The following is a 14,080-nucleotide window of genomic DNA, read 5'->3' on the forward strand; positions in this document are numbered from 1 at the left end:
AAGCATTTCATTTACAATATCTGCCTGTTTTCTAAGAAAGCAGAAGTAAAGATTTATCTGTGAACCTCTAGAAATGTCTGCAGTGTTTGTGTGTTTGTGTGTGTGTCAGAGGGGCTGAGCAAGAAAAGTGAGTGAGGTCAGTGTAGCATCGCCACTTTAACAAGAAAGAGAGAGAGAGCAATCTGACGAGCTTGTGTGGTTTCACTAGCATGATGCCAGGGCATGATCATCCCCCTGCTTCCTGTGTATATGTGTGTGTGTCTGTGCTGCAATATATAGCATGGTTAAACGAAACTTAGAACACCGCATGTGATGTTCATGCAGTCCTTTCAGAGGATATTTGTGTCTTTTGTGGTGTGTTCAGGAAAGTGGCACAAACGTTGCTTCATTAATGTTTGAATAACTTCGAAATCCTAAGTTCACCCCCTCTCCTAAGGGTGTTTTTACCAGCACACAAAGACACTTCACATAGACTTGAAAAGATACTTTAATAGTCAGTATATCCTTAGGTATTCTGTGTTTGTCACAGTTTTAATGGAGAAGATATGTTTAGTAGGGGTGCAACGACACACAAAATTCACGGTTCGGTTCGGTTCGATACTTTGGTGTCACGGTTCGATATTTTTTTCGATACAAAAAAAAATGTTCATGCCTTTTTAATTTGTCATTTATTAAATTTTCACGGCACATTCCGCACCACATCTCTGTGCGTTCATCATTTGTTTGAAGCCAGCTCACCTCCTGCAACTACTTTTCCGAGAATACGCGCTTCTTTTGTGGTTCGGACTCCTGACATTTCTTTGGAGGTGGAGGAACATCACAGTAATTGCTTAAAGGAGCTTCTTCGACATCTTTAAGAGTTCTAAAGAAATGTCTGTCCTCCTCCTGAAAATCTTATGTACGCAAACACGCGTTGCAACTTCTTATCTTGTGCGCGTTTTTTATTTTGACAGCGAATGTGCACCTGCGGACCACTTATGTGCAGCCCTGGTTATTTAGCTCGTCATATTGCAGCCACAGAAATTCTTTTGTCCATGAAACCATAAAGCTGCACTTTCTTTTTGCCTTATAGTCTGATTTGTCATAACTTTTCCGTTTTGTGGTAAGCTTTTCTTTGGCTGTCACTTCTTCACCCTGACCTGTCTTATTTGGCTCAGCAGAACTAAAATATTGTGGCGAGCTCAGACAAGGAGGAGACGGAGGTGTCGTTTGGTCTTGCTTCCCGTGAGCTAGCCAGGGAGCACAGCCGTTTATTGACATCTGCAGAAGAACACTGCCGCTAGCTAACTGCTCAGCGCGGCAACCGCACAGCAACAGCAACAACAACACACAGGGCGCCCTCTGACCCCGGAAGGACACACCGTCGCAGCGAGAGGGCGTCACCCGTCACTATGGCAACATAAACAAAACATAACTGTACAAACAGAACCCCGAACAGCCCTGACCCGCTACAATATATATCCTGCTGCTTTTACACACGCACTCACATAACGCTCAGTGATTCTCTGCGCGATCAACCTCTCATGTGTTTAAGCTTGCTGCGGGAGATTTCACTTGTCATGTTTGCATAGTAAGCTAACGATTGATAAGACGATGTCAGAGGAATTGGTGCGCAAATTATCATCACTCACCAATCAGTGCTGTCGCTCTCTATACACAGTTCGCACGATTGCAAAGTGAAAGCAAAAAACAAGCGCAAATTCAAACGCGATTTCAATATGTCACATATTGACAGTGGCTCACCGATGCCAATGACATAATTACCCAGCTACATTTCCGAAAGAATGCAAAAGCATTGACATATATTTTTCCTTCCTACGATAGCCCGACGGGCAGGGCAGAAATAGATTTTGGTAGCCCGACTGGAAAAATCGCTAGCCCCAGGACGTTGGGCAGGCGATTTTGCGAGCCCTGTATCTGATTGAGGAATCACTCATCTTTGGAAAAGAGAGTTTATTACAGAGAAATGGCTCTTTCCAAAATAAAAGCTATACTATACGCTTCTTCTGGGCTATATTCTCAGCAGCATATTAAACATATCAGGTCCCCATAAGGAGGATCATGTGCTAACGGCTGTCTAAATGACTCCGGTAAAGTTTGTAGCATGCATGCTTGTTGTTTTTGTCTGCTTCCACTTGTCTTTGCACTAGGATGATGTCGGTGTAAATGTGCAGTCATATTTGTTGTGTTCCCACTAGTGCTGTCAGTGTAAATCTCGTTGAAGTGACGTTAACGCCACAACACGGCAAATCTCCGTTAACGAGCTACTGCAGATCGCCCGTGCGTGGGGCTGGACGGCCAACACCGTTAACGAGCTAACTGCGCTAACACACTAGCTCCCACCCATGTAATTGAGCATTGCGTGGCACATCCAACATACTGTTTTACTTTAGTCCATGCCGCGCTTACCTTCAGGGTCATACCTCACATGAAAACCAAAATAATTCCAAACGCCAGATCTGAATGAGGGTGGGGGAGGTTCAATTTGCCATGTTGCAAGGAGAGCTTAACTTCTGTCTCGCTAGCTTGCCCTGCGCTCAGTGAATCTGCGTTCGACTACTCCGCCTAGGCTGCACTGTCAAGCGCAGATCCACTGAGCGCTCAACACAGACAGCATCGTCAGAAGGAAAGTTGATAAGATAAATTAAAAATGTATTTTGTATTGTTCGATACATATGCGTACCGAACCGAAAGCACTGTATCGAACGGTTCAATATCGATACGAGTATAGTTGCACCCCTAATGTTTAGATAGTTACTCTATTATGTTTAAGTTTAAGAGTTGGTAAATATTGGAATCCATATGTGCTGCATACACTTGGATTATGTATTAATCAAAAATGGCTACGTTTTCTGGCATTGCACAGCCTAGACAAAAAACGTGATACATTTGAAAAATAAAATTCAAGGCCGATCATACTTTAGGTGAAACTACTTTGATTGAAATAAAGAGCAAAAGTGAGACATCGCGTTTTATACGCTTCAGTTTTATCCATGCAGCCAATCAAAATGTTTCACTTGAACAGAAGGTGTAAGACTACTAGCAATAGTTCCCTGGGTTAAGTAGCCAACAGCCATTAAACAGAATATAAACATTGCTTATATTTTGGAATGATTCTCACATTATCATACACATGTTATTAACTACATATATTACTGATGACATTTTTACTTTAAAACACATAAATATTTGTCTTTTACAACATAGAATATGTATAAGCATATTATTAGGAGGTTTTTGTGCATGTCTTCAGAAAATAGAGCATCTAGAAAAACACAAACGTCTGATTTTCTGTCCTCCTCAGCCAAGTCCTCTCATCCAAAGAAGACGGGATGCACAACAAAAAGCACCACCACCTCCACCTCCACACCTCGTTCTCGTGCGTCAAAGGACACTGGCTCTGCAGCACAGAATGAAAGGACAGATGCAAAGGCCAACCGGAAATCAGACACTCCGACTTCATCGTCTGTACTTCAAAAAGCCTCTGCAGAGACTCTTAACCCACCTGGAGACTTAAAATCTTCTCGCCTTTCCTCAGACACCAAACCTATTTCATCTAAAGTCTCAAGCAATGACACAGGGGGAGCTCAGGGGGACTCTGTCCAAGATCCCAAATCTTCACCTGACGCATCGCGTGCAGGTGACGATACCCATAAAGGTGCAGTTCCTGGAACCACAAGCCAGTCGTCTCATGTCAACACTGCTACAGAAAACACATCATTCGCAGATGGAGAGGCGCGCGGCAGCTCACAGAGCGATAAACAGGAGAGGACAAAAGAGGAGGGAGGAGGAGGTGGAACGAAGAAAGGAGAAACAGAGAATGTTGTTGAAAATAGCCGGAGGTACTGTAAAAATCTAGTTGGTACATGCAAGTTGCTGATTGCTTGAATTCCTTATGTTCACTTTGACTGTATCTAAGTTTGATAGCATGCATTACAGTAACCTTAACGAAGTCACAAATTAATCTTTATATGATTTGCTGTTATATGAAATTAGATAATTGACAATAAATCTATTAAAATTTGTTTAGTCACACTGTTGTGTTATTGATTCCTGCAGGTCAGCAGAGGATGAAGCGGAAAAGCCGCAGCGACCCAGGGTAAAAACAGAGCAGGCCGAGGTGACCGTGATACCCGATAGGCCGAGAGACAGCCAAACTAGTGACTCTGATTCTGACGGACCAATCCTGTACCGGGATGAGGAGGAAGAAGAGGAGGAGGAGGAAGACGAGGACTCAAACAGTATGTCACACAACAATGAAAAAAACAGTATGTTTGACAACAGTCACGTCAGCTGCAGAACTTAAAGAGAAGCTCACCTAAACAACTCAACTTCGACATGTCAGTTAGCAGGCGGGGTGTGATGTGTTTAAGAGGATGTAGTGCAGTGGGTCAGTGGTTAGAACTGTTGCCTCACAACTAAAGAGCCCTGCTAGTCCTGCTACTATGGTTAAAACATATTTATTTTGCAAATAAATATGTTTTATATATATTTTACCTAATGACACATGACCTTTGGTTTTAATATAAGACAGCGTATCCTGATTCAGAGTTGTGGAACTGACCAGTAGGCCAGCAGCTCATGGCTACTGAATAGACACTTCCAGTAAAAGAATATGTCATGTCACCAGATGTGTATAAACCCTTGAATGGTTGCAGAAACACATCCATAGCTTTAACATCCTGCTCAGCTCAAGGGCTCATTGCTCCCAAGATGAAGTGAAAGAACCGTTTGCAGTCAGACTGTGAAGCCACCCAACTTGCTGTGACGGTGCAATGTTTGCTTCGTGCAGTCATGCTGTTAAAAATGTCAAAGATGCAACTTTTGCTTGCAAAACTAACCAGCACTGGTAAACAGCATTTAATCTGTTTATCATTACAATGGACTTTCTGTTGATGTTTCAGGTTTTTAAACGTCTCATTTTCTTCATTGCGTGTTCATTATGATCCACAGCTGACCCCCCGGAAGACTGTTACTAGCCGTGCCTGTTCTCTCTCTGTTCTAGCCTCTCTTGCCAGCAAGATCCGCCGACGAGACACCTTGAACATTAAACTGGGGAACCGACCCAGCAAGAAAGAGCTGGAAGAGAAAAACATTCTGCCACGGAGTTCAGAGACGGAGAGGCACGAGCTACGCCAGCAGATTGGCAGCAAATTAGTCAGGTACACTCAAACACACACATACAAAGTGGACTGTGAAAATGTGGCTAGGTGTTACTTTTTTCTCAAGCTTGGCATTGCTTTAGGATAACAACAGAGATTGTTGTTTATTATTTTGGTGTAGCTGTGGGTGGTATACTGTTACAAATGATGCACATTAAAAATGTGTCCTGAAGTTTGGCCTTTTCTAACAGATGAGCCAAATTGGCTGGTGTTAAAACAGCCTTCAGATTCTCAGCAACAAAAGGTGTAAACAAAAAACAACATCTTAAGTGTTGATAATTTTGGATTTTTCTCTGCACGAGCCTGCAGAATTATTAAATCCATACCTGCTCGTAAAAAGAGTGTAAACAGTTTTCTCTTTTTAGACGCCTGAGCCAAAGACCAACCACAGAGGAGCTGGAGCAGAGAAACATTCTGAAGCGTAAGTGCACTCTTCGACAGAGGTGTGACGTGATACACCTTTTTTTTATGATCGTCATAATGCTTTAAAGCCCGAATTATGTCATTTATCTACCTGCAACCATATCACAAGAGCTATCATGAGGATGGTCACATTAAAGCCGGTATTGTGCTGTTTCAGCTGCCCAGCCACAATCTGTTACTGCCACTTTCAGATCTTCAGATACGACCTTGCGTGTCTTATTAATCAGATGGATGAGACAGATATGTCTGTCTAAATTATGAATTACTGCCTTTTAGCAGCTTTGTGTCTCCCACGGTGGAGTGATGTGTTCAATCACACTGTGAGGGGATTTTCTTTGGTGATCATATACCGAAGTGATAGAAGCTAGTCTGAGTCATTCGTTTTCCAACGCACACTAACGAGCATGCTTGTCATGCTACTGAACATGAATAAAATAACTCTGCTAGCGATTATGGTCTCACCTGTTTAGTTCAAATTTGTCATTCGTGCAGGCTTTTATGGATTTAAGAATTGCCCATTGCTTCAATCAGTATATTTGTTCTTGGTCTAATTGCACAAATGCATGATACCTCTTTCCCTAATATACAATGATAATACTGCTTTATTGTAGGTGAAAAGAATGCCTGTATTCCCAGTCAATAGAACAGATATACACATAGTCCATACGTGTAGTGGTTATATCCACATACATAACAGCGGTAAGGAAGTTCCGATATATTGTTTCTGGTGTTCATCCCTTTGTGGGCAAGAATTTATCTACAAATAGATTTGGTAAAATTATATAATACTGTGTGTATAATGTAATGTAATGTAAAAGTGTCAAGAGCAAGAGCAACAGCTTTACTGGGTATCTGTGTAACTTTATCCTCTGATTTAATTATTTTATTTAATTTTTGAAAGGTTGATTTGCAGACTTTAAAATGTTTCGGTCTGCAGCACACAGCCTCAGTGTCATCATAGCACATGAGAAATAATGCAAGGCTCTCATGTGTTCCTTTAAACACAGGAAGAGAAGTAACACTGTGTATGTGTTGTGCTAGGAAAGAAGGATTAGGTGTCATAAATCCTGCATGACTTCTGTTTCAATCTGGATGAGACCACTAGATGTCACTGACTTCTCCAGTGCCCCCTCACCAAGCTGTTTATATATATGCATGTGTGTGTGTATGTGTGTATATATGGTGCAATTCAATGAATATTTCACAAGAATATTTGCCGTTCAGATTTCATCTGATTTCCCTTTTTTCGCCTTTTTGCTTTTGTGTACGTAATGGCAGCCACACTGCTGCATAGCCATGCACTTGGCTTAATATTGCAAATTATAGCTTGTGTATATAATTAGATGCAGTAACTTGTTGCAGACATAGTAGGTGTGAAATCAATCTGCTGGTTCTCTACATGCAGAAAAGAATGAAGCAGAGGAACAAGAAGCTAAGCAAGAGATTAAAAGGAGGCTCACGAGAAAGGTACTGTAAATTTCACACACACACACACACACACACACACACACACACATACACACACACACACACACACATATACATACATAAGAGAACAGAAAGTACACAGCACGTCTATATTTAGCTACTAATATGTTTTGCCCCACCTTATGAGTCATGGTAGTAGAAAGAAACTGTTTTATATAGAGAGATCAGGCCATCTAGTGGACTCAGCTGGAACTGAGACATTAACCAAAATACTGGGAAGATCATTTTGAAGTTTAATATTTGATTCGACTGACTGTCTACTTTCTCCTCCTTTCTCATCTGTGTGTAGCTGAGCGTGAGGCCGACGGTGGCAGAGCTCGTTGCTAGGAGGATTCTTCGTTTTAATGAATATGTGGAGGTAACGGACGCCAAGGATTATGACAGACGAGCTGACAAACCCTGGACACGGCTTACTCCTGCTGACAAGGTACTGCTCTTGTAGACTGCTTTTTAATACCTGATATAATTTAATTTATTAGGGCTTTATGAAACCTTTACAGTTTCTATTCAGGGTGAAAATTTTGTGAATTTGTGATGTTGATTACTTTGATGATTAGAGACTTAAAATATATGTTGGCATGCAATCACACATATATGGCGAACAACCATCTGCTTTTGTAGCGGCCTCGACTTCTTGGGAAGACTTTAGAAAACATTTCAGATCTTGGCTGCAGGAATTTGAACCCACTGGGCCGTAAGAGCATTATTAAAATCGGGCACTAAATGTTTCCTGGCTTGCAGTCGCTGTTCCAGTTCATCCCAAAGGTGGTGGATTGGGGTCAGAGCTTGTGCAGGCCAAAATTCAAAAACCCATTTATGTATGGGTCTTAGTTTGTTGCAGGTTTTTTTCTAGTTTCAACAGGACGGCCTTCTGCGTACACAGTTGTGTTTCATATTATGGTCTTAAACGTCTCTGTGTGTTTATGCTTGATGATATACATGAAATTCACCTAGCTCACACTAAGTCAGTATGTAACTGCATATATGTGCCATCTGCACTGTATGAATATTTAGCATGGCTTAACAAAATATCCTGACAGACAATAAAGACCCTCAAAGTGTGCAGTTTGTCAAGGTTTCCCTCTGCTGTTGATGTTCAGAACTGCACAGCACATAAATACAGACCTTGAGACTTCCAGCCCACATCCAGTATATTCAATTTTAGGATATCTTCTCACATTCAGAGGGCAACAGGGAAAACGATGCATGGACAAACCAAAGTAAACTGTCTGCTTGCACATTTGTACAGTAAAATCTCTGTCACCAGTCACACCGCAGACAGCCTTGGAGACATATAAATTATTTCTGATCGCACAAATCTAAACTCATTACTGTCAAATAAAAGAATGGACAGGCAAATAAAGCAAGCGACGTCTAACTAAATCCTTAACAGCTTTAAAAATAAACCTCCGACTTCACAGCATCACCTGCACAACCAGGTCAAAAAATGGATGTACTTGATGTTACTGACGACAGACAAAACAAACTTTTCATGTAAGGCTTGAGGGAAGAGTCGGTTACAAACATTACAATAAATCCCTTTAAAATCATTATTTTATAAGTTAAAATGAATGAGAATAATCATTTGTGTTGCTGTGTAATTTGCTCGTATTTTTTAACTCATATACTATTAGTTCCGACTACTTCCCCGAAGCAAAGACTGTAGCTGTGCAGATTTATGGAAATTATCTGTAAACATCTTAAAAGCTCCAAATGAGAGCCCTTAAGCATCTGAACATTTCACATTGAAACAGCTCAAAGGCATCATGAGCTTACTTGGAAAAGGTGATTGGGGTGGGGGGGCACAGTTGGCCTTGGTCTTCTAATGATGTTATTTTCTGTGTGTGTCTTTGTATGTGTGTGTTCTGCCCCCCAGGCTGCTATCCGTAAGGAGCTGAATGAGTTTAAAAGCCGAGAGATGGAGGTTCATGAAGACAGCAAACAGTTCACCAGGTACTTAAGCGGTCAATGGCATTGACCATTTAAGCCGACTCTGAAGCTTTATTAGCGCTTTATCACAGTAAATGCTGCTGTTTATTAGTCACATTGATCAATATTTATATTGTTCTAGTCCCACATTAAAGTCACGATATACTCCTGGGTCGACTCCAGTTTATTTACCTCAGGCAATAATTGACAATAAAGGTTAGGTTCCCTCTCTCATTTGTTATTTTATCGCTGTGCCGAGCCCACCAAAAAGAACTAATAAACCTTTCAATAAAAACACAACTAGCGCAAAATTTTTCAATATTTGTTTACATCCTCTTTCTGAACTTGTGAAATTACATAGTTGTTGATGTTTTTGAAAGAGAAGAGATGTTACTGCAACTCATGCAGAACAGAGACATTGAGTCACCGTTATTTCCTCATATCTTATTATACTTTGTTTTATGACTTTAGAGAAAATAAGAAAAAAAACCAGCAGTGGCAGCATTATGTCTGGCAATGTTTTTGCCTCAAGACTTTATTAAATTGTTAAGGGCTGAGGGGCAGGTCATGCAACGGAGAAGAGTATAAAAGAGAAAGAAAAGTGCTTCCAGGGTGCAATTTTCCCTATCTGACTTTAAAAATGCTATTAAAGGTGAGCCACAGAAGTCAAGATAACATTTAGGAACAAGAAAACTTTGATATAAAATGTACACGGGCTGGAAATGGAGGAAAAGCAACTTGTGCACAAACATAGTCCACATGCAAAAGTCCTCAGAGGGGATGCCTTACCTGCAAATTCATTACAAAAGTCAATATAATGAGATGAGAATGAGAACACGTGCTTTAAGAAGACAAAGTTAAAACTGAAATCTTTCCAAAAGTATGTTTTGTAAAGAAATTAAAAAAAAAAAAAGATGAGCAGAACGCTTCCTTTCTTTTGAGTCTGACAATGGAAACATTTGAAGGAAGGTCCACGATTTTCATTTTCCTTTGAGAAATCAATGAAATGCGTCATTTGTTCTACGATGCCCAGAAATGTTTTTCCTTTGTGCCATATTTTTGAAGAGGGAAAAAAACCCTGTAGACTTATGCTTTTCTGCAAGATTTAAATCTATTGTTAAAACACTTCAATTAAAAGCACGATTAAAATGCACCACCGCCATTTTCGTTCTAAAGCCAGCAGCCGCAGCTCAAAGATAGAGGAAACTCGTGTTTGACTGTTTTTGCCTGAAAACACGCTGAAACGTAGCAACGGTACATGATAAAACAATGTTCATATTATAATCTGTCTCACTCACAGTGATGTGAATAAGTTTCTTTCTAGAGTCCGGTGAAAAACTATCTACACGATTACTGCTTCCTTAGGAATTTAGAGGGTAAGGAGCAGCCAGGCTGAAAATCAAATGCACTTGATGAATTGATCATCAACAAAGCAGAAGTTTGCTGGTGTGGAGCATTCAGATGTGTGTTAATAACACAATCTTTCATAGAAATTCACCTGAAGATTCACATGAAAAGACCCAAGAGCTACACCTCAGACTCTACAGGTCTCAGCATGTTAAATGTTGAAGTTCATGACAGTACCTTTAGATAAAAGCTGAAAAAGTATGGCTTGTTTGGAATAGTTTCCAAGAGGAAGCCTCTAAAAGAACATGGCTTAGGTTTCCAAAGTTGCATCTGAACAAACCAAAGGACACACTGTCTTTTGCAAGGGAGCACAGTGGCATAGATGTTTGGATACATACGCAGCACATGTTTGTAAAAGGAATCTGAACCAGCTGTCCGTCTCAGCGATGGAGGAGTGAGAATTTGGTCTTGAGTTAGCATTATAGAGTCAAATGTGAAACCATCTGTCTGGCAGTGTAATTGGGTCAATGCAGCAAGACAATGATCCCATAAAATTCCTCCACAATGATGTGACAGATTGATAAAGTCATACAGTAAAACAAGTGTTCAAGTTATTGCTTCTAGGTAAGCATCAGGATAAGTTCAATGACGTTTAAAGATGATTTAAGATGGTGATTTGCTTATTGAATGGTTAGTTTTTCTATAGGACTGCACATAATCCTTTTTCTCACATGACTATTTTTTGCTTTGTGGTCCTTCCCATATGCTTGTTTGCCATTCACCTAGAGACCATTTTTGATCCGACGACACCACAAGGGTTACGCAGCTCAGTGCAGCCCTGCCAACTTAATGCTTAGCCATGTCTTCATTTCATTCTCATTCTGTTATTTGATGCCTCGACTATGTAAAAAGATATTACTATTAAGTGTCTACACTCAGCAAAAAACTCACCACAAACTGCTGTTACTGACTGTCTTTGATCACACAAACTACTCACAATGTAGTCTGACAAAGCATTTTGTAAACACCCACCTCCTGGAGTTAAAGATGTGGTCTGTTATGTGTGTTGGTTGCTTTGAATTCAGATGAGTAATTTATGTTTCTGTTAAAAAAGAAAAATACAAGTTTGAAATTCAAATGAAAATTGGCAGCCCTAGTGTTCACTGAGCTTTGGTTTATATCGACAGCAGTTGGTTTAGTGTTTGAGGATTTTTCAAGATCTGAAAAGTGATTTCAGATGCAAGTTTATTCCCAGGTACTGTGCAGGTCACTCCTCGGAGTGTTAGTAGAAATTGCTAATAAATGACAATACATTCATGTATTTCTATTATACTGTCTGTGTGTTTCTTCTGTTGTAAATAAACCTTTGTGTCTGTGTTTTCAGATTTCATCGGCCCTAAGTCTCCTCAATGCCCCGTCGACGTCAGCGCCACAAGCTCTCTGGTCCACATCTCCCAGCAGGCTCCGCTCAGTCCACTTCACTCTGGAACTCAGTCGACCTTTTTCACAGCGGACTTTTTGTCTTGTCACAGCAGGAAAAGCACAGGTGTACTTTACAACATTTAAACGTGGCTGTGTTTCATTCAGGTTAACCAGTTCCAAAACCTTGGATGTGCGCTCATACTTTAGAAGAGCGATTGATAGGAAGGTGACACTCGCTTCACCTGCATTTTTCCTACTGAAGCACATCGGAATATCTTATGTAAAAAAGCTCTGTTGCCCCCGATGAAACTTTTAAGTCTATCATAACATTTGTGTGTGTTTCTTGGCACCCATAAAACATTTGCACATATCCAATGTCAGGATAGTGGCGTGTATTGTGCTCAGAGTAGATTTATTTATTGTAGAGTATCAGAACCAGCTGGTACACAAAATATTTTGTGTATTTCTTTTTTTTTTTTTTTTTTTTGTATGTTTTTGGTCAGCCCTGTAGTAGTGAATGTGAGTGTACTGTAGAGTTTGTGTCCTTGCCAGGGTATGCCTTGTCAGTAACTGACAAATGGCCAAATATGGGCAACTTCCTAGTACAGGAAGTGGGGTTGATTGGATAGTTTCATGCTGATGTCAGTGCCTATGTCACAGATCACAGGAGAGGAGAGGCAGTTTCCTCTGCTCAGATGTTCCCCTCAGAGATGAATCAGAAATACTGCAGTTCATTTTTTTAAAAACATGCTTTAAATTCTGCCACTAGAGGTCGCTGTATCCTAAGAGTTACAGAAGACGGCGGCGCACATAGCTGAAGAATAACCACAAGTGTTATATTTAAAACTGCTAAAGCTGAGGGAGCCACCTGAGGCTTTAATATTGAAGTGCAAATCCCATTCTGGCCACTTCTAATCCCTCAGCACACTTTCCTGATGATACATGATGATAACATATCATCATGTATTCTCTGCTGGGTTATGAACCTCTAAGCACAAAGTGCTGGGCTAGCTGTTTAGGAGATGTACTCATTGTTTTCTTACTAGTTCTATTACAGGCTTTTGGCTGGGGTGCTTTACTTGGCTCTTTATTTGGTGCCAAAGATAAAGCAGGAACCTGATCGTATGTAGGTGCTCTAAATTGGAACGCTTACAGGTTTCATTTTGTTGGGTGGACTACGTAGAGAACAGGCACTGAGAGGTTCAGCACTAGTAACGAACTGCCCTCTTCTTTCAGAGAGTGAAAGAGTGCTTTAATTTTCATTTCCTTGAACATGCTTTTGCAATTTAGTCAAGTGACTTTATTTTTAGAACACATTTAAAAAGAAGAAATGTTGACATGAGTGCTTTGTGACTTTTGTGATTATATCTTTACATCTAGCTTTAACATTCATCTTGAATCCAGCAAAATTACCTGGTGTCATTACATGTTTTTTTTTTTTTTTTTTTTAACCATGAATCAGATTTATTCGATGGATTTGTTCCACTTTTTGGAAAGTTAATCTCCAGCCATGTTAATTATTTCAATAAGAATCATTTTAGATCATTTTACAGTTTTGGTCAATCATTGGGAAAATGTTTCAACTTTCATGTGGTTGAATAGATGCCATATTTAACGGAGTCAAGAGGATTTCCTTTGTTTAAATGTGGAGCTATGAAGCATCTAGTGTGTGGATTTGTGATTTTTTTTTTTTTTTTTTTTTTAGCAATCTGGCTCGGGTGGTTTGGTAACTATTGGATTTTGGGGGATTTGTGGATTTGCTGACTTTACGTGCACTGCCAGATACTTGAGATGCATGTTTCGGAAAAATGTAGAGGATCCATTAAAAGTGTTTCCTTTCTCCGAGAATGCCAGAATCTTTGTCTGAGCTTTAGTAATATTTTTGTCCCATGCCTACTCGAGAAGAGCGGAGATGTTGGCTGTCGAGTGATTGACAGATAGAGCTTGCTGACCTCCAAAAGACGGTGTTCTCATAATAGAGCCCCAACCTCCACAAACACTCGTCATTCTTCCAAATAGTAACTGAAAAGGGCAGATTGATTGTTTCCACTTCTGAATGTGCGGGGGTTGTAAAGTGAAAAGATGTATAGCAATGAAAAAGAAGCAACAGTATTCATGTTGATGTCTAAGTTGTTGTTCATATATATATATGAATATACATATATGTGTGTGTACTGTACAGAATGTATATCAAGCATGTGCATACATTGGTATGACTTTTACTACCAATATAATATGATACAACTTTTATGTGAATGTTTTAAAATCAAATTGTGTTGGGGTTTTTTTTGTTTATATATTTTTTGATA

At 40.1% G+C, this 14,080-nt stretch overlaps 1 protein-coding gene across 5 annotated transcripts in view; it reads left to right on the forward strand.

Annotated features, from left to right (window-relative positions):
* Positions 1-14,021, forward strand: part of phactr2 (phosphatase and actin regulator 2) — a 46,578-nt gene extending 32,557 nt beyond the window's left edge. For all 5 annotated transcript variants that reach the window (XM_040001331.1, XM_040001335.1, XM_040001333.1 and 2 more), the window contains 8 exons: positions 3,305-3,842; positions 4,060-4,241; positions 5,006-5,162; positions 5,528-5,583; positions 6,991-7,052; positions 7,363-7,500; positions 8,950-9,026; positions 11,734-14,021. In XM_040001331.1, coding sequence (XP_039857265.1) covers positions 3,305-3,842; positions 4,060-4,241; positions 5,006-5,162; positions 5,528-5,583; positions 6,991-7,052; positions 7,363-7,500; positions 8,950-9,026; positions 11,734-11,749 — 1,226 coding nt within the window. In that variant the 3' untranslated portion in view covers positions 11,750-14,021. The remainder of the gene's footprint in view (positions 1-3,304; positions 3,843-4,059; positions 4,242-5,005; positions 5,163-5,527; positions 5,584-6,990; positions 7,053-7,362; positions 7,501-8,949; positions 9,027-11,733) is intronic.
* Positions 14,022-14,080: the final 59 nt, after the last annotated feature.

This window comes from Simochromis diagramma, unplaced genomic scaffold (assembly GCF_900408965.1).
Source record: "Simochromis diagramma unplaced genomic scaffold, fSimDia1.1 OVJJ01000421.1, whole genome shotgun sequence".
Classification (NCBI taxonomy): Eukaryota; Metazoa; Chordata; class Actinopteri; order Cichliformes; family Cichlidae; genus Simochromis; species Simochromis diagramma.